Source organism: Sceloporus occidentalis, unplaced genomic scaffold (assembly GCF_023333645.1).
Source record: "Sceloporus occidentalis isolate IW3139 unplaced genomic scaffold, rSceOcc1.0.p SCAF_2, whole genome shotgun sequence".
Taxonomy (NCBI): Eukaryota; Metazoa; Chordata; class Lepidosauria; order Squamata; family Phrynosomatidae; genus Sceloporus; species Sceloporus occidentalis.
In genome coordinates this window covers 67,395,249-67,415,927 of record NW_028316982.1, presented here as the reverse complement: position 1 = coordinate 67,415,927, position 20,679 = coordinate 67,395,249, and the positions used below count along the sequence as shown (strand labels likewise).

General features: G+C 41.8%; 1 protein-coding gene across 3 annotated transcripts in view; it reads left to right on the top strand.

The window, feature by feature from the left end:
* Positions 1–17,609, top strand: part of LOC149318492 (xaa-Pro aminopeptidase 1-like) — a 58,698-nt gene extending 41,089 nt beyond the window's left edge. For all 3 annotated transcript variants that reach the window (XM_089509850.1, XM_089509848.1, XM_089509849.1), the window contains 6 exons: positions 5,758–5,818; positions 7,290–7,359; positions 7,700–7,873; positions 8,497–8,573; positions 10,792–10,890; positions 13,410–17,609. In XM_089509850.1, the coding sequence (XP_089365976.1) occupies positions 5,758–5,818; positions 7,290–7,359; positions 7,700–7,873; positions 8,497–8,573; positions 10,792–10,890; positions 13,410–13,538 (610 nt within the window). In that variant the 3' untranslated portion in view covers positions 13,539–17,609. The remainder of the gene's footprint in view (positions 1–5,757; positions 5,819–7,289; positions 7,360–7,699; positions 7,874–8,496; positions 8,574–10,791; positions 10,891–13,409) is intronic.
* The last annotated feature ends 3,070 nt before the right edge of the window (positions 17,610–20,679 follow it).

Genomic DNA, 20,679 nt, shown 5'->3' with positions numbered 1-20,679 from the left:
GATCTTCCATTGAAATCTGTGGCAGTCCTGTATACTTCAGTATACTTCAGTGGAGGTCACCCTCCCCAGCATCTCTTTGTCTTATTGCTATGTGTGAATTATGTAGAAGGCCCTCATTTCCAGTTTTTTTTTTTTTTTTACTAATTTCATGGCTTTAAAATTTTTTCTCCATTCCTAGCTTTGACAAGCTGTGTACACTACAATTGCAGTGTGACACCATTTTAACTGTCATTGTTGTGTAAAGTGGAATACTGATATCTATATAGTAGAATTCTAAATATTTCATCAAACTAACAAACCCCAGGATTCTGTAGGAGGGAATCTTAGCATTTAAAGTAGTATCAGACAACTGCAAATATACAAAGAGTGTACATTCTATAACTCTTTATTGCTGTAATAATAATAATAATAATAATAATAATAATAATAACAACATTTGTTTATATCCCACCTCTCTACAAAATGCAATTGTAGTTGCATGGGCCAGTGCTAGTGGGAAATTACATGTATTTTTAAAAAGTTATCCTAATTCCAATGCTCTCCAGATCTCTAGGACAGCAATTTTCCCTGGCCATGCTGACTAGAGATTATGAGGGTTGTAATCCAACAAATCGGGAAGTGCAAGATTGACTATAGGAAATAAAATTTAACATCTATGTAGCATTTTCAACAATTTTGAACACTTCTGAATTATCTGTAAAGTGAAAGAGTTATCTAATTGTAATCCCAACAGAAATGGCACAAGGTACCTTGAGTAGTACTATTTCCCTTATTTGAGATAGGGGCGGGGACTGAAGCTGAGAGAAAATAACTCACTTGAGGTACCTAGTGAGTTAATTGTAGAGGCAAGATTCAAAGCTGGGACTTCCAGATTTGTAGCTCAGTCTTGTAGCTAATATGTTCCACCAGAGTTCAGATTAAAAGCATTTTGTTGAGCAAGGAATGTGGCAGACCTGATCTGCCCTCTGAGGGGAATTGCTTCTTCAGAGATTTGGCATTTTTGTAACCCAGCATTTGTAATGGGTCCTTTCAGTGGAAACTGTGTGAATGCTCTTTGATAAGGCTTGTACAATGAGATCCTTCTTCCCAGACAGCCTAATGATCAGCTCCCCCCGTGTCACAATGAGAAGCAGCCACTTCAGTATAATGAGTTAGCCATCCATTATATTTTTCTGGATTCTGAGAACAGTGGGGTTGAATTGGCTTAAACTGCAACCTTAATTTGACTGCTTTCAATGTTATGTGCTAGGGCAGAATGTCTGGACCTTTTAGGAAGGACTTTGTGCATAATTCACTTCTAAGGTTCTCTTGTTCTTTCCCAAATCCAGTCAGTTTTGATACAGTTTGTGATAGAGAACATTCAAGGTGATTGTACTCTTTTATTTTCAAAAGCAGGGAATAATTTGAAGGTATGCAGTATATCCATTACATTTTTCACCAGATGAACCATGCAGCTAACTTGGAAATCTGAAGGAAAGTGCTGTGGTCTTCAGAGCTGTAAAGCTGGAAGAAATGTCTTTGCCCAAGAAGCCAGTGCCACAGAATTAAAGATTCTAAACAAGCTTTCCTGGGGTGTTCCCATTGAACTCAGTGAATCTTACATCTGAGTAGACAGATTTAGATTGTATTCTAATTTTTCATAATGATGCCCAAACATCATCTTGCAGACTTGGAGGATTTCCGTTCTGAACTTATTCTCCTGCTCATTCATTCCCCCACCTTTCTCTCCAGTAATTCTCACCCTGAAGAAATTCTGGAAAATCACCATATTTGTTTGAGAATTTGGTGGTGGTTACTTAGGAGGCCATGGATCAGTGGAAATCCTTCTTGCCTTTCCTCTGCCTTTGGAGACTTTACAATGCATTCTCTCTGCACTCTCAAATCAGCTTTCACCATTGTCATTCTTGGAATACTGTATTCCACACTTGTACTGCTTACACAGAATTGCAGAATCCACATTGTCCATTATGTTTTTTAAATTCTGAACTGATCAAATTTGTTTCCTCATTTTTTGTTGATATACAGACAATAGTTTATCTTTGCTTTTCTTATTCACTAAGAATTCTTCTTAGCACTATACAGTTGGCCCTCCTTATCCACAGATTTTTTTATCCATGGATTCAAGCATCTATGGCTTGAAAATATTTTTTAAAAAGTATAAATTCCAAATAGCACACCTTGATTTTGCCATTTTATATAAAGGACACCAGTTAGCTCTGCCATTGTATTTAATGAAACTTGAGCATCCACTAATTTTGTTATACATGGGGAGTCCTCGTACCAAACCTCAATGGATACCAAGGTCCCACTCTATAGTGTATAATTTGCAAAAATTAGAGAAGTTAGGTTTTTGGATTACAGTGCTTGGGCTCCCACAATCAGCATGGCTGCAGTTATAGTTCAAAAAACCAACTTTTCTGCGTTCTGATTACTTCTGAAATAGGATATGCCACAGCCTTGAGTCTCACTTACAGAGACTTCATCCCATACTCCTGCAGAGCTAGCAAGAAGCTGAAGGTCATTTAGCAAAGTCTCTTGCATTGAATCCAAATCTGTTGCACAAACAGCTTGGCCTATGCCATAACAGAATGCAGACAGTTATCCAGATTGGAATGTTCCACATGCAGAGAGCAGAAGGAGCCAAGAGACTTCAATGCCAGAAAAGCCAGAGGGATACAGAAGAGTTTTGTTACAGCAGAGCTCATTTCCTCTGAAATGCTGTTTCCGATATTGCTTGATATCACTTTTGGAGACCTTGCAGTCTGTGGAAGCTTGCATGAGCACGCAGGTCTTGAGTACATTTGGAGTATAGTTTGGGCAGTTATAATATTAAAGAGCTAAACTTTCAAACAAGTGCACCATCTTTGAAAAAGCTTGCACATTATTTCATTTTGTAGCAAGACATCTGTCTTCTTCAGAGTGTTGTTTAAGAGAGCCCATGTTTCCACTTCTACCCACAGGAAATGGTTTCACTGGTACCCATGGGAAAGCAAGGTACATTTGTCAGTGGGAAACTTGCTTTTTAGATTACAGCTCTCAGAATCCTGCAGTTAGCATGGTCTCTACTATTTCAGCTGTAGCCAGGATGGTATTTGGTTATTTAGATAACTTGTTCTTTGCTGCTACTCCACCTTCTGTGTGTAGATCTTTATTTTATTTTATTTTAGATATTTTGTATTGGTTATCAGCAAGGTGTTCTGATTAATTTACAAAAGTTATGTACCAATATAACATAACATTATATGTAAAGCCATTATTCTATTATGTTGCATAAGGCATCTTATATTAAGTCATATAACCATTACACACAGACACACACACAGACACATGCAAAACCATTATATCATATTCATCAGGACATTCATAGGGACTTCATCTCTCTTTTCAGTTCTTTAGCAGGCTTGACAATAAGTAATACATGTAAGAACATCAGCCTTCTGAACCAGTAAATGTGTAACATTCTCCTTGTATCATCATGATCAGATTTTCCTTAATTATATAGTTTTCCATAGTGTCTGCTAAGTCATCATACGGATAATTCCTGAAGGTTTTTACATATGCAGTCTTGTCCCTTGTTATAGTTTCAGACATTTTACATTTAACAAATTATCCACGAGAATCTCCTTTGTTTGAGGAATTTTTCAACTTAACAGGCTTTTGTGTAACATAGGTATTCAAGGGTTAAACCTTAAGGGCTTCTTAAGCAAGCCTTAACTGTATTAATCACATGTTAAGCATATATCTTCTAGCCTCACCAGAAACAACATTTTGGGATGGCATGTTAGGGCTTATCAGGAACTTTCTTCGGGAAGGCTACATCCTTGGCTTCTTTTCCTGCATTGAAGGTGTACTTAAGCAGCCTCATTTGTGGCTCTGACTTAGCTCTTTTATTCTCTTCTGATACCCATTCAGTGTCTTAATTATCCAATTAGAAGTTTAGGTTTTAATCTTTTTGTTCAGTACACTAAAGTCTAGCACATATCCCCATTTTAGAATACACCCTACTACTCTACTTGTTGTCAGGTGTCTCTAATGTACTAACTCAGGGTGACCTGAGGTCATTCTTTGCTGGTTTTCTTTACATTTTTAAAGGAACATCTGGCATTCTTTACAGACTTGAAATCCTAACCAAGATTTTTTACTTTCTTTTATTACAAGACAAAAAATGGGCAGACACTATCTTGAATCTTAGGCTCTTTATATACAGTACTACCTTCTGTAGGTTGCCAGCATGTTATATGTTCTTATTTAATGATATAATATACAGGCTGAGGAGTTGCCAACTAAAAACCCATCTGGCCTGTAACAACAGAACCAGCTGCCCAGTGGATATGATTTCCAAGTGATAGGTTGTACCTGGAGTTCATTGTTCTTGTGTGCCTTCAAATTGTTTGTGACTTATGACAAACCTAAGGTGACTCTATCATTGCATTTTCTTGGTAAGATTTGTTCACAGGGGGGATGCTTTTGCTTTCCTCTGAGCCTGAGAGAATCTGCCTTGCCCAAGATCACCCAGTTAGTTTCCATGGCTGAGTTGGGATTTGAGCCCTTGTCTCTAGAGCGCTAGTCTAGTGCTAAACTGTTACACCTCACTGTCCTACAGATACAATATTCTCCAAAGTCTGGGCTATTGAGGAAGGGGCAAAAAACTCTGGGTGTATCATTGGGATAATCTTATTGTACTTTAATGCCTAAAGGCAGCGCACTACTTTAGGAACGCTACGGGTACTCGTGGTTTCAAAAAACAATGGCTATTCTTACCATTTACATAACAGGCCCAGTGGCCAGTTTTGCTTTTTTGTTTTGCTACATAGACCTTCTGGAGGATGCATGAACTGCAAAAACAAAAAGATTTTAAAAAACCAACCAACTAACCAAACAAACAAAAGTGGTGGGAATTTCCCTTAAGGATCTGTCTCACAAAACATAATCATAATACTGTGATTCTACTTTAAATGCCATGGCAACATCGTGTTCTGTCCTGGGATTTGTAGTTTAGGGAGGGGCATTTAGAATACTTAGTCAGAGAGTTCTAGTGTTTCACCAAACTACTAGACCCTGAATATCATAGCATGTAGCCATGGCAATCAAAGTACAATCATAGCACTATAACTGAGTAATGTGGAAGGGCCCTGGTTTTGAAGGACAATGTTTCTTTTTTCTTTTTCTTTTTTTAACATTAAACAGTACTGCAATCTAGTTAAAAGATGAATTGCTGCTCCTGAGAGAGACAGTTTTTTGGGTGATGGGAACAGAGAGGAGGAAGCGAGGGCAGCAAATATAGCGGAGGGAGAGATGGACATGCATCCACAGGACCTCATTTTGTGTTCTGTTTATCTATGTGGAGCCTTGGTGGCGCAGTGGTTAAATGCCTGTACTGCAGCCATTCACTCAAAACCACAAGGTTGCGAGTTCAAGACCAGCAAAAGGGCCCAAGCTTGACTCAGGCTTGCATCCTTCCGAGGTCACTAAAATGAGTACCCAGACTGTTGGGGGCAAATTAGCTTACTTGCTAATTAGCTTACTTGCTGTTCACTGCTATGATCTTTGGAATGGTGGTATATAAATAAAACAAATTATTATTATTATTATTATATGAAGAGGTTCTCAAGGTCTCTCTTATTTTCATCGGACTTTTCTAATGGATATAATCTGAAACAGATTCCCCTCTCCCCTTTTTGTTGTTTCCACCTTCTCTTTTGTAAATGTGCTTTACTCTGTTTTTCCTTCATTTTCTCTTTTTGTTTCTCTTGGAAGGGATGGTACCACTGATGTGACAAGGACTATGCATTTTGGCACTCCATCAACTTATGAAAAGGTATGGAAGAATTGCTTCCTTTAGAGGAGACAGACTTTGTAACAAATATCACAGTCAGTAGGTACATTTCTGGATACAATGGCTATGAGATGAAGACACCAAGCTACTCTAAGAAGGGGCTTGTCCCACCCAAGCATTTCTGCTTTGGAAAAAAATGGCATTCACTCAGAACAGTGCTACTGAAAGTGCTGATCCTGGGACCAGTGCTGTCCACAAGCCACTGGCTGCCCATCTGCAGAGAATTCTAGGCAACAAAACAGTTGTAGCCAATGGGCAGAAATATGGTATTGTAAAAAAAGAATTATTACTGGACCCACACAACAAATAGCCTGAAAAGCACTGATTTAATATTTTTTTCCTCTCACTGTAGGTGAAAACCCAACAGCTGAAATGCTATGTGGTACAAAAGGTTTTAAAAGCATTCATTAAATAATTAATTTAATCAAAATGTTAATTTAAAACACAATAAAATAAACTAAAAGCATATTACATAAAAAGTGCCCTACTCATTGTAGATCTTTCTACAATTAGAGGCTGCAGGCCTGTTGGCAAAGAGAGAGCAGAGCAAAAATACTGAAACCCCCCTCCATGAGAGTACCTTTTTGAATAAATATTTTTGTTTTTGAGAATGTGTTTGGGTAGTATAGACAATTGTAGATCCAAAAAAGGCTGAAGGAAATAGATTTTAAATGCCACCCATCAGCCATGGAAACTCCAGGGGAGAGGACAATTCATTTTATTTACCATTGAGAGCAGTTGAGGCCTCAAGCTCCCACAGAGTGTGATAGAATAGAAGCCATGCTTGGATTATTTTGGGCAACAGGACATTGCATTTTACTCTTAATTTCACTCAGTTTAATGTTAATTGCTATTTCAGTACAATAGTCATCAATTCTTAAATTTTATAGCATTCTTTTAAAAATGGATTTTGTCTGAATTTCTTTGGAATTGGAGGACTAAAATGTAAATAAACGTTTTTAAAAAACCCACACCCCAACCCCCATACAAAACTCAACCCAGCTTAAAGGGTTTCCTTTTCCATTTACTGTTTTAGCGGTTAGTTTTAAGCTATGGTCTCTGTCTTTCCTTTTTATCCACAAAACTGTCCTCATATTTCTTTGATGATACAGCTGCACCATTTTCTTCTGGTAAGACAGAAAAAGCTCAGAATGTAAGTGTTTCCTGAGGCCAGTGGAGGCATCTGTGGTGCAGTCCATATGGAGGCTGAATGGACAAGCCTTGATCCTGCCAGAAATTGCTCTTTATTATCAATCCTGCAGCTTTGGGATGTGATTTGACACACCAGTCACCCTCTTTTACCATCAAAATAAGCTGCAGTTTCAAATGTACTGGCAAATCCCAGCCCAGACACTTACATGGATTTATTCTGGGCTGCAGGTAAACTATGGACTAGACCTTTTCTGTCTTTGCTTTCCCTCCCTTCCTATTCATACTGTTCCATTCTTTGCAGGAATGCTTTACCTATGTGCTAAAGGGTCATATAGCTGTCAGTGCAGCCATATTTCCAAATGGAACCAAAGGTCAGTTGCTTTCCCTTTCCTCCTCATCAAAAGTAATTAACTGAAATATGTCTAGTTTTCTCTGGTTTACAGATTATATATGCAGGCTATTGTAGTCTAGGGAGCACAGGTTTTCAGAGAAGAAAGATGTTTGCATTTGGGGACTATGAAAGTCTAGGGAGTACAGCTTTTTAGGAGAGATGTTTGCACTTTCAAACATTCCATTTCTGAATTTTTAACAAAGTAAATAGCCTGTTCCTTATTGTTTCTCTTCCCTGTGGTGTAGTAAAATTGCATGTATATTATCAAGTTTGGATCATTAATACATTGTGCATTGACATTTTCCTTCTGTGACTTGTAGGTCATCTTCTGGACTCCTTTGCCCGTTCTGCTCTCTGGGATCAAGGTTTAGATTACCTGCATGGCACAGGACATGGAGTTGGCGCTTTCTTGAATGTCCATGAAGGTCCATGTGGTATTAGCTACAAAACCTTTGCAGATGAACCTCTGGAAGCTGGGATGGTTGTTTCTGATGGTAATATTTTTATTACTGTTGATGGTTTTGTGAACTAGTTTGAACACTATTTGAATGATTGCCTTTTTTAACTTCTGGAACATTTCTTAACATAAGCACTGGTGATTTTCTTGGTTCCTTGTATTTTGTAGGCAAAGGCAGGAAGCTCAGTAATATTTCCAGAATCCTTAAATATCAATAACATGATTATATAAAAATATAGCATATATTTCATGCTTACAAATGTTCAGCGTAGAAAAGAAAACACTGCAAGGTAGCTTTGTATTAGTGTTATGTTGTGGCTGAGAGATGTGGGAGCTTAGATTACTTGAACACTTGTAGTGGATAATGTGAAGCATGTTACTGTTGAGATTCTGGGAATTGTAAATCCAACATTTCTAAACTCTTGTTTGAGCTCCTTCTGCTTCTGCAAAATGACTTCTGTGGTCAACCCACAACAGCAATCTTTGCTGCCTTTCCCTGTGAAAAGTGTTGTGTATGTTTGAGAGGATGTTTTCTTAACTCATTGTCCTTTAAAGTCTCCCGCAGTTAAACAGTAAAGGTAAATCTTACCACACATTTTGTGAAGTTTTTAGGAAATTTTTCTTTGATGGATTTGTTTTCTGATAAATTTGTCTGCACAGAACCTGGTTATTATGAAGATGGTTCTTTTGGGATCCGAATAGAAAATGTTGTTATAGTAATTCCAGCTAAAACTAAGGTGAGTAATTCCTAAGTATGCCCAGGAAGGTTTTTTTTAAAAAATTAAAAAGTACTGTAGTGTTCTTTTATTTGCGGTTTTTCCACTTTCACAGGGGTCCTGTGCCCCTAACAACAGTGAATGTAGAGGGCCTTGTGGGCGGGGCCGGGGGTCCCATAGGTGGCAATACCCTCTGGGGATCCATGGCAGCGGAGAAACGACCTTCCCAATAAGTCACCGCTCAGTCCAGAGGAACAGGCAACAAATGTTCAACTTTATTTCCAACAACTATGAAAGTCTCCACCTTCTAACGAGTTCCCCCTTTCACACCCCAGTTACTTCACTAGGGTGTGAGGCAGCTGTTAACCGCACAGCTCTCTCTCTTTTCACTGGGCTCCTCGTACGCTCACTCTCTTCAGGGTCCTCCAGAGCGAGCCGGGTGGTATGCTAGCCCGGCCAGTGGCTGTTCCTCCCCCGGTCCTTGAACTTGAGCTGCAGCCACCCCTGGGTTGCTCCAACTCCTCCATTCCCACCAAGTGGGTTCCAACCTCCCTCCGGTACCCTCGCCGCACCCGGCTTCAGGGTTAAAAGGCTCACCCTTCTCTGTTCCTCGGCGTCTTGGACTGACCAGCACGGACACGTGACAGGGTCCGGCCCTTATCTTCCCATTCCTTGTTGGAGAGTTAAGGCTGGCACTCGGCGCCTCCGGCGGTGGGCCCCTGCTTCCCTCTCTCCGTCCCCTGATGCCTCCTCGAGCCCCTCTTCCGCGTGCCCCACTCCCTCCTCTCTTCTTCCCCTCTGGCCCTATATGAGCTTCCTCCTGGGGCCCCTCCCCCAGCCGCCTTCCTGGCGCCAGCTGCAACTCTTTCCTCCCTGGGCTCAGCTGAGGCTCCATCCACCCTGCCTCTTCCCCTGGGTCCTTCCTTCCCCCTCTTTCCTCCTCTTCTGCCCATCCAACCCTCCCCTGCTCTCCCTCTTCACAGGCCTACTGTACAAAGGACTGAGTTGACACTTCTTTTTTCAGAGCAGGATTGGTTGTTTTCTATTGGAGAGTGCTCTCTTGGCCATAAATTCTGTGGACAGTGTGTGTATGTCATACTAGTGATGAAATAGTGCTTCCCCATGCTACAAAATAACTTAAGTAGTACAGCTTCTGTGGAATATTGTTGCCATCGTAACACAGAGGAGCTGAGGGGGCAAGGATCTCTTGATCTTCTCTTTACTTTAAAGCCCTTGTATGGAAAACTAGTCACTATTTCAAAATGGGATCATCTGCTCTTGCAAGGGACTTTTGACTATAGAATACACATGAAATGCTTCTTCCTGCTTTGCCAGATCTATTGATTCTTATTCTTTTACTGACAATTTGAATGGTTACATTAAGGCCTTCCTGCTGGAATGAAACTTTTTACTTGGCCTTCATCCTCTTAGCATGTAGCATGATTGCTTTGTAGCCATTTCCTCATATATGTTTGTTGTGAAAGATGGAAAGATATAAATATAACATAAAGTATCTTTTAATCTTTATATTGCTTATTGGCAAAAATAACTTTTATACAAAAACTGAGTGAGATCTAACGAAATGTTAACTTGGCCTACAATTCATTTCCTTGTCCCAGCTGGAGTAGACCTATTAAAGCAATGGAATTTACATACGTTTTGATCTATTATTCTGGCTATGTTTCAATGAGGCAGTTGGATTTAGCCCACAATATGGTCAGATGTTGCTGTACCCTGATAGACCAACTAGTTGGCTTTCATTTACTCAATAAAAATGGGTTTACAAAGATGGGGAGGGAAATTCTAAATTCTTTACTATGACCCAGGAACAACTCTTCAAAGAGAGGAGTGTGTGTCTAGATTTAAATAGTAGTAAAACTCCCCAGATATATATTCTCACTCCAATCCTACAACCCCTCAGCATACAATATAAATATCTGCATGTGGACCTATGCTACTCTAAGCCATTTACCCTTCCTTTGACTTACAGTAAAGCCCTTGAAACTGTCTACATGATTATTCCATGCTTTGCAGCAAGCAAGAAGGTGCAGAGAAGTATATGGCTAAGTTCCCATAGCCAGACACAAAGTAGGCTACGTCGCACATAAGAGAAATGTACATATCAAGATACCCCAAACATAATTCTGGCTTCTCTCTGTGAAGTTTATAAGAGGAAAAGGCAACAGCACTCTAATTCTTCTAGCAGCTTTCTGTAATAACTAATTCTTTTCCTCAACAGTATAACTTCAGCAACAGAGGGAGTTTGACTTTTGAACCTTTGACCCTGGTTCCAATCCAGACCAAAATGATACATGTGCACTTGCTAACCCAAAAAGAGGTAAGAGAAGGATAAATTGCATTTTTTCCAAAAAAAGTTTGAAATCCCAGAATGTTTGGGTTTCCTCCTCTCATTCTCAGACAGGACATATTACGGTGACAGTACCCAGAATAGCACTTATTTAGAGGCAAATCTGCCATCATAATATCTTTTAAGAATCTTAACTGGAAGAATGTGGAGGGTAGTTTGCTGGTTGTCTGGGGAAAGAGCACAGCTTGTGTTAAAACTTCCAGATTTACAAACATTTCAGAATATTGCAGATGGTAGTGACCGATACTTTCCATTCATCTTATCCATTCATCTTATCCAGGTCATGAAATTCCATTCATTCAGAGTGACACTGCTTGAGTAGTTTTCTTTTCTTGATTACCATACCAAACAATACTTTTGTGTCTAGCAACTCAGACCCTCGACAGACAGGCCCTTTAGCACGTAAGGAATACATGCTAGGGTTGCCTCGGGGCATCCTTTACAGATGCTCCCTAACCCTAGCACGTATTCTGTACGTCAAAATGGCGGTGCCCTGTACAGATGGGCACCACCATTTTGACGTGACGGCCACGCTGTGTCCAAATGGCACGGCGCGGGCATGACATGCTTGCGCCGCTATAGGGCGCCCTATTTGCGGTGCCGGAAGGAGCGCCGAAATGGAGCTCCTTCCTGGGGAGTGCCTCGTTCCTGCAGCCACCAAATGGCTTCAGGAACGAAGCTGAGGGGAAAGGGGCTGAGTGGCCCCTTTCTCTCCCGGCAGTGGCTCCCTGGGGTGTCCTGGGGCATGAAGCCCTAAGGACACCCCTTTCCAGGCCGGGGGAAGTGGCGTTTTGCCGCTTCCCCGAGGCCTGGAAAAACGGCGGATCGGGGCTCCGGGGCTGCCACTGTGGCTGCGTAGGCCCTGATCTGGTGGGGATTGCAGCGCCTGCAGTCCGCCCCAAAGGGGCGGTCTGTATCCCGTCTTAGTTCTCCAAATGTAGATCCTCATGTAGTCAGAATGACTCCAACTATGCATGAGAGGGAGAGCCAGCATGGTATAGTGCAGTGATGGTGAACGTTTTAGAGGCCGAGTGCCCAAACTGCAACCCAAAACCCACTTATTTATTGCAAAGTGCCATGTCCCTCTGGCATTCTAGTAACAAACTCTGGCGCACTCTGTGCTGGGGTGAGGCACATGTGCCCACAGAGAGGGCTCTGAGTGCCACCTCTGGCACACGTGCCATAGGTTCGCCATCACTGGTATAGTGGTTTGAGCATTGGATGAATCTTGAGACCAGGGTTTGAATTCCTGCTGAGCCATGGAAACCCACTGGGTGACCTTGGACCAGTCACATTCTCTCAGCTTCAGAGGGGGACAAAGGCAAAGCCCCTCTGATCAAATCTTGCCAAGAAAACCCATGACAGGGTTGCTTTAGAGTTGCCATAAGTTGACAACAACTTGAAGGCGCACAAAAATAACAAACAACAAATGGACAAGAGGCTCAATGAGTACTGAGCATGCTCACTGGTCAAGAATGCTGTTTGCTGGAGCAAACCCCTCAGAACACAATATAACTGTAGTGATGGAATGGAGTATCTTAGAAGCAGATATATGTGCTTGTCTGTCTGTATGTCTGAATAGGCACACTCCACACTGCAACATTTTGTTACAACCTCCACTCATTCTCAAGACTTATAGGTCTGACATTCAGAACTAAACAAATAGACAGAAATGGACAAGTACATAGAAAAATGGTCATAACAAATCAGCGTTGTTATAGATCAGGTACAGATTGTAAATCCAGTCCTTTTATAGTAGAACTGGAAAACTAGATACTGTTGGACTGCAAATCCCAACAATCCTAGCCAACATAACTAGGGTGAAGGGCACTGGGAGTGGCAGTTCAACAACATTTGGAGGGACACACATTCTCCATCTGCCCTCATGGCAACAGTGAAAAAGAAACATACCTGTATGTAATAGAACAAGTAATAGAACAAGTGGAATCCAAAATTTCTCAACATTTTAAAGAGTTACTTCCTGTTGCATAAATTCCCAAAGATTATAAGCCAAGTCTCACAGTCATTTTCAGTTAGTTGCAAGTGGAAGAGCAGAGTAATTGTCTGCTGGTAAGCACATACTCATGGAACCTCTTTGGCATTAAATGAGTGCTGACATTTTTATTTTTGAATTAATTGATGCTGATTTCTGTGACTGACATTTTAAAAATGCTAGCATCAAGAGCTGAAGTGAAAACAAGAGTGCATGCCTCTGGATTCATGATAAAATCTTTTCAGAGTATTGTGGAAGAGGGAAGCAGAAGAACAGTGAGCAAGGAGCACACTGCACTGCAACATTGTGTTGCAGGTGGATGTGTCTTCATAGAAAAGGGTTACGAGTGTTTGTCTTTTACTGTGGCCACTTGAACTTTTTAAAAGATTATCTGAGGGTGTCTGTCATACCCCTTTCCCCTTCCAAGTGACGGTCATGATGGCTGGAGATCAAGGTTCATTCCCCTTTCTTCTTTTCTCTTTTCCCACCCTTTTAGTGTGATTGGGTGAATGACTACCATAGAAAATGCAGAGAGGTGGTTGGAACTGAACTTGAACAACAAGGACGACATGAAGCTCTCCAGTGGCTAATTCGGGAAACGGAGCCAATCTCCAAACTGCACTAACAGCAGTATTCTTTTTTCTTTGTTATTTTTTTTAATCTGATTCCTTTTTGAAATTGCAAAAACAGAACTGACTCAGCTTCACAACAGTACACTTGGTGCCACCATGTGTTATAGTGTGGATGGAAGGAAGATGTGAAAATCCTTTCCTAATGATCAAGAAAAACAGAAGAAAAAGGAGCAAGGTGGAATTTATTTGGAGGGATGATTTCTTCCCCCGTAATTATTATTTCTTCCACTTGTGATAATAAACAAATACAAACCTAGAGCTATGAAATCTTTAACCTACAGAGAGTGGATGGGTCATTTAGGAGTGCCATGCCCCCTAAGAGGCTAGAAGCTGTCTTAATTGGCTCATGTGTTCCAGGCCTGAGAGAAAGAAGTTAGAAACATAAGATTTCATAGACTAAGGGGTGGAACAGATGGGCAGGAAAGAGCGGTCAGATGCTGCTCCTGCCCAGAGTGCCCTGGGACCATGGTGACCACATGCTGCAGCCCTGATGATGGCCCCTGCCATAGTCCCAAATTAACTAGGACAAGGAGTGGAAAAGATCCGCTCCTTCTGGGGCTGGGTTTCGGCTGACTTAGGTGGCTCAGGAGCAACCCCAGCATCGCCTCTATGTAGGTTCGGGGTGTGTGTCATCTAAATGAGATGCCCCTAAGCTTAAAGAACTTGTCTGTTTTGGGTCTAACTATACTTGAAGTAGACTCAGGCGGGGTACAAACCGCCCAAAAAGGGCGGTCTATCCACGCCCTGTTTTGCTGCACAAGGGAGCTGCAGCGGACAAACAGCATGGCTCCATCGCTCAGCAAAAGGAACCCTTAAAAAGTGGGTTCTTTTTGCGGTGTGTTTGTGACGCTGCAGTGCGCCAATGGTGCACTTGCGCCATCACAATGACACTGGGACGTGCAGACGTTAAGCGTCCGTTGTGTCAAAATGGTGGCGCCCGTGTGTACAGGGTGCCGCCATTTTGACATCCCCGTCATGTGCTAGGGGTGAGGCTAGTATGGGCGGTGCGCCCTCGGCCAACTCCTATCATGTGACGGGGGCGCACTTTAGGCCCGTCTGGAGAGGGCCTCAGTCTCTGAAAGCTTATGCTACCAACATCTTTCTCTCAGTCTCAAAGCTGCTACAAGGTCCCTTTGCATACTGATCCTTACTAATGCAGCTGTGGCTCTGAACTTGTAGCACCATAGACAACATTATAGTATTTCTGGTGCAGATTTGTTATAAAATAGACCTTTATGTGGCCTCTTGAGACTTGCAATCTTTATCATTTGAAAGATTTTTAAGCCTAGCTTTTCTGCATTCCCCACTTTTTAAATGCAGCTTCTTAATGAATTTACATAAGCACGTATGCCATTTGGAGACTCCAGAATCAAGTAATACTTTGCTGTCATACATCAGACCACACAGTGCAATCCTATACATGTCGACACTAAAGCAAGTCCCACTTGTGTTCAGTTGGTCACATTCCCAGGTACATAGGGCTGCTAGCCACTGCCAAGAAGATTCATATAGTATCCCATCATCTCAGTTTACCTTGAACAAAATGATTTTTGATGGATGCAGTTCACAGGTTCAGATATCTGTCAATGAGCAATAAGTCTTGGAAAATTATGCCTGCCTCTGCACTGCACTTCTGACTTTCAGGAAGACTTTGTAAATTGTAAAACAGTTTTGGACACCACCTTGTAAACCTTGCAGTGTTACACAACAGGAGTTCCTCAGATCTTTCTCTCTCTGGCTTTCCCAGCTCTTGAAACTGTTGAAGGTGTGGACTTCTGGATGTATCCATTTAGAAAACTAATGTTAAAAACAATACTGTGTGTAAAGGGCCTTGAATGTTCAAATGCATCTTTTACACTAGGATCACTTCTCCTGTTTTTGCATTGTCAATACACAGGAGCTCCAAGTGCCAATAAAAATCAATCTACTTTACTGCTGTGTTATACAAAGTCTATAATTTTGGGGCAGAAGTGCATGCCAATTCTTACAATTAGGTGAGGCAACCAAACTTTCTCTGTTTGAGTACATTGTAACTGCAGAAGGAAGCATGGGAGAGGAAGGATAGAGCTATCTTTCCACCTCCTCTTACTGTGACTGGAATGGCTCCGCCAGCAGTATAAACTATTCAGGTGGAAATAATGTAACCAGCAGTGACAATTGGGGCTACTGAGTCTGTGCCACTTGTTTTCCAAATGACTAGCTTCCAGTGGGGGTCCTCAGAACCTGAGGAAGGATGGCTTAAACAATAACCTTTGCCACAGGACAGACAGTATTTTAAGCCTTCCCTCACAGAATGATTTGGCTCTGAAGACTGCCCTCCACATTGAAACTAGTAATTTGAGAAACAGGTTGACATGGAGCCGCAAAATTATCTGACAGCCATAGCTTCCTCTATTCACAAGGGCTGAGAAAGCACCACTGGTGAAATCATGATGACATACCACCCAACATTTCACATATGAAAACTGGGTCAAGCAACGTTAGAGTGTGGTCAAGGTGGCAAATATTAATGAGGAAGAAGATGCAAGCTAGGAGGAGCTGCAGCAGTTTGTTTTAGCCCTAGCCTACTGGGAAGTGCAAGTGCAAGGAACTGTCCATTCCTCTTCTCTCCTATTTGCTGATTTGAGTGCAACGTACTTTTGCACGTTGAGCCCATTTTGCATCAGAGGAAGTAAACAGAGGACAAAAGAGGAAAATAGGAGGAGGAGGAGAGAGAAACACGGACATTTTAGAAGCAGTTGAAAAGGTTGGGACAGCAGAAAATTAATTGGGACAGTTGGACAGTGTGTGGTGCTATACCTGTAGTGTGAAAGGGCTCTAGGTCTGAAGATTCTGGAGCTTTACCTCAGTAATGTTTACTCTGGCAGTTAGTTGCCAAAATCTCTGACAGAGGTCTCGCCCATTGTCTACTGCTGTTAACCAGAGATGCCAAGCAGCACTGAAACTGGGAGCTCCCACATGTAAAACATGTACATTACTCTTCAACTGTGATCCTTTTCCACATTCCAGGAAGGGCAGGAAATGTAAGGCTCTACCACTTTGCAGCTCTTTGTAACTCTAAGAAGGGGATTTAGTAAGATCAGAGGACAGCTACTTTTCTCTGATCATCATTAATCCACCCTCCCCTCTTTAAGCTATCAGAAGAAGGCAAAGTCCCTAACAGCATTGGAGTACTTTGAAATAGAGGTGTGAGAAATAATGTTTAGCCTGTTTGGTATGTTTCCCTTTCTGTCAGAGTACCCTGAACTCCCCCATGTCATGTGAGGGGAGGGGAGGAGAGGGGTTTTCCCCCTCCTTAAAACACGTAGGCAGTCATGAAACCTTTCCCTTATTGCACAAATGCAATTTGGTCTTCAACATGCTTTGTGACTACATGGATCACCCAGGGCAGCTCATCTGAGGCTCTTGTCACTGGATAGCTCTTGCCAGGTGCCCTCTTCTGTGAGCCAACAGTGTGAGCATTGAATAAACAAAGCATACTGTTAATACAGGACTTTTGGAGCAGACTCTCTGAATAAACACTTGTTAAGCTACAATGTCATTAACCAAAACCAGAAAAGTCTGTAGCAGTCAAGAAGAGGTTATGTGTGACTGCATCTTGATATATCTTGTCCCATTTCTCTTCTGGGAAATCATCTTAATTAACCCTGATGGATGGCAAAGTGTTTGTGATTATTAAGTGGAAAAGGGTGGTAACTTTGCCACACTAATGCCTAGGGTGGTTTATATGAATATTAAACTCATCCTTTTTCGAGGCAAGAGACTGGCAGGAGAATGTACAATGGGTTTGACGATATGAAAACAAATCTGCTTCATAATTAAAAATATCTTTCTAAGAGGGCCCTTTTCAGTCATTTTGTATGAATACAAGTCTTCACCAGCACAATGTAGTAGTTTGAATATTAGATTAAGGCTCTGAAAGACCAGGGTTCAAAACCGCACTTAGCCCTGGATACGCACTGGGTGACCCTAGGTAAATCACACTCTCTCAGAAGGCAATGGCAAAGCTCTTCTGATAAACCTTAACAATAAAACCTTTGGATAGGGTTACCATAAGTCAGATTTCAGCTTAAGGCACATAACATGGTTTTCGTTTGGGAGAAAAGGGTACTAAATTTTGAAGGGTGTTTCCACTATATGCTTTTATTGTTCTATCTCACTGATTGTTCCTGAAATTTTCTGGAAAAGTTCAGTACTTCTCTCTATTTTCCCACCAGTCCTTTTTATCAAACCGCAGGATGTCAGTTTGATCTGTAGTACTGAGAGGCACTTGAAACTTGTTTTTTTCTGGGCCCCAGATTCTTTGGGAGCATGGCTATCAGAATCTGGAGTCCAGAAAAGTAAAATTTCCAAGCTCCATTGCCCTCTGTGGAAAAGTGATTGAAAACCAAGACATTACTGTCATGGCCAGTCATGAGGAGGATTCTGAGGATGATGAGGAGGACTTGGCCTCTCAGGTGCAGGGGGAACCTGAGGCTGAGCCAGGCCCCAGCTCTGCTCTCCCAGCTCCTGGAGAGTTGGCTCAGCCAGGCCTAGCCCTGTTGTATCACCCCCAGTGGCCCCTGTGGCTCAGCAGCCCATCCTTTCCCTAGCAGAGGTTCCAGGCCTGGGAGACATGGAGGAACAAGATACTGAGGTACCTACCTTCAGCCAAAGAAGGACTGAAGGGGTGTGCCTTTGGCGTTCCTGAAGGTTAGCTGAGAAATGCTCATTAATCAATCAGCAGCTGCGATAAGGAGCTGGTCTAATGTAAACACCTGGCAGATGCTGAGCCTCTGTCAGAGTCTATCTGCATTCCTTTGTGAAAGCTGCTCTCTTTGGCCCTGTACAGACGGGCCCTTTGCAGCATCATGGCGACGTGCTAGAGTTGCTTTAAGGTGGTGTGTGCACACGCCCCGAAACCTTAGCACGTCACCATGACGCCATAGCTGTGTGGCACTGTCCAGATGGTGCACACAGCTAGGATGGCACTGCTGCGCGCCATCCAGATGGAGCTGTGCAGCAGCAGCGTACTTGCGCCGCTGCCAGCAGTTTCTGATGGCGCAAAAAGGAGCTGGTTTACAATACTCCTTTTATTTTGCGCAACCATGCCGTAAAATTTGGTTGCTGGGGCATGACCGCCTCTTTCTGGTGGTCTGTACCCCACCTCTGTCTACCTTGGACTTTGTTGCCGGACTCCTTGCTTCATAGAACCCGGATAGACCTAGACCTCTTGACCTTGGACCGGACTCGTTGACTTACTCTCTGGCACTCTAGACTATGGACTGGACTTGTGGAACTGCCCTCTGGAACCCTGGACCCTGGACTGGCTTTTGGTTTTGCTCCATCAGACACTGAACTGGTATTTTCATTTTGGAACTGTTTATTTGCTGCTATAAAGCCTTGCTTTTCTTTGCCTGGCACACTCTTATCAGCTGTCCGTTGGCAGCTTTCCCGGACAATTGCTAAGGTTGGACCAAACTGCCTTTCCAACCAGTATCTGGGTAGGAGAGGATTTGGGTCAACACAATTGTAAGTTTCCATATACATCTGCTGCTTTTTTCCAGAAGTGTTAGTGATTCATTTCCATGTAAGAAGTGTTGTGACCCCCACATCTGAGTATAAAGTGAGACAGGTGTTCTTTCCCCCACAGTGTGTTACAAGTTGCCACTCCTTCACATTGTACCTCAAAACCAGCAGATTATTCACATTTGGGGGGGGGGGGGGAGTAGTTTTGGATGAATAGTTTTACAAAGAAATTTGGGAGAGTCTTCTGGGTCTAACAGAAGTTGTGGTAGCAATAAGAGTAAAATGTGATAGGAACCTTCCTAGAGTATGAAAGTAACTGTATTGGCATTTTAATTAACTTGCGTTTCTAATGGTTGCGTACTAGCTTGGAAGAATGTTAATACAATAATTAAAACCAGAGCCTATCTCTTCACTATTTGGTGTCCTTTGGGGATTTCCAGAGGCACTGAAAACAGCTCAGACTGAAAAATTCGCTTTGCTTTCCCCCCCTTTTTTCTCTCATTAAAAGTTTTCCAAATTTGGATTGTTGCAACTGATGCATGCTGATATAACATGCAGGAGGAAAGCTCTGAAAAGGGAAAAAGTTTCCTTTGTCAATTTAGTGTATGCACATATACACTAAAAATAATCATGAAAATATTAATATACCACAGGATTAGTCAAAGGAATTCTGCTGCTTGAGGCAGAATAGGCAATGGCAGCCGCTTCCCAATTCATGTTACAATGCACAGTCCTCAGAGCCAGTCAATTTAATCTGGCATTCAAGGCAGAGAACTGAACAAGTATCTCTCCATTCCTATCAATAAAAGGACAACAAATTGAACTGCTAACAACTGGGTACCCTTTCATGAGCATCAAAATATACTGCCTAAAAAGGCTACCTCAATCTGGCTAAGGTTGGGCTGGCCCAAATGAATATTGGTTTATTTATTTTATAATTGCAAGAATAAATGTGTCACCAACAGGCTGGGCAAAATGCAAAGATGTTCTAGAACTATCTGTAAGTTTAGCATCACTGCCTTTTCATGTTTTTTGACAGATACTAGATAAATACAGTGGGGAGGGGAACCTTCCCACATAGTTCTTTTCTGATTGTCATAAAACGGTAGCAAGATAGCAAGAAAAGATATCCTTATCATTAAAGCCCATGGGATAATTTTTAATAATGGCATTTTTGGTGGTTTCTCCTCTCCATTTATAAAATCCATATAGCAGGTAAAGTTCTGTTCAAGGGTACATTCAATGCAAAAATAAAATAATGCATCTCGCCCATTATCTTCCTTGGTTCTGTTCCTGAGTTATAATGGATTTGGGGTAAAATCTTTTTTATTGACTTCATGAATTTACAGTATATTTAATACAACCTCTCTTTAAACTTTTCTTCTTCTTTGCTGTCTCCCTGTCATTTTCAAAATGTCTAATAAAAAAGAACAATGATGTAATGAAAACAACTCTAGGTTAACTAACGTGGTCAAAAGACGGTCGACCACATCAGCAGGTCAAGCTTATCAGCAAAAACAGGGTGAAAAACAGTGCTGCTTGTATGAGCCATTTTGGAAGAAAAGTAGGGTATAAATAAAATAAACAGATAACTAAAATAGATCACAGAAATTGAATGTGCATCAG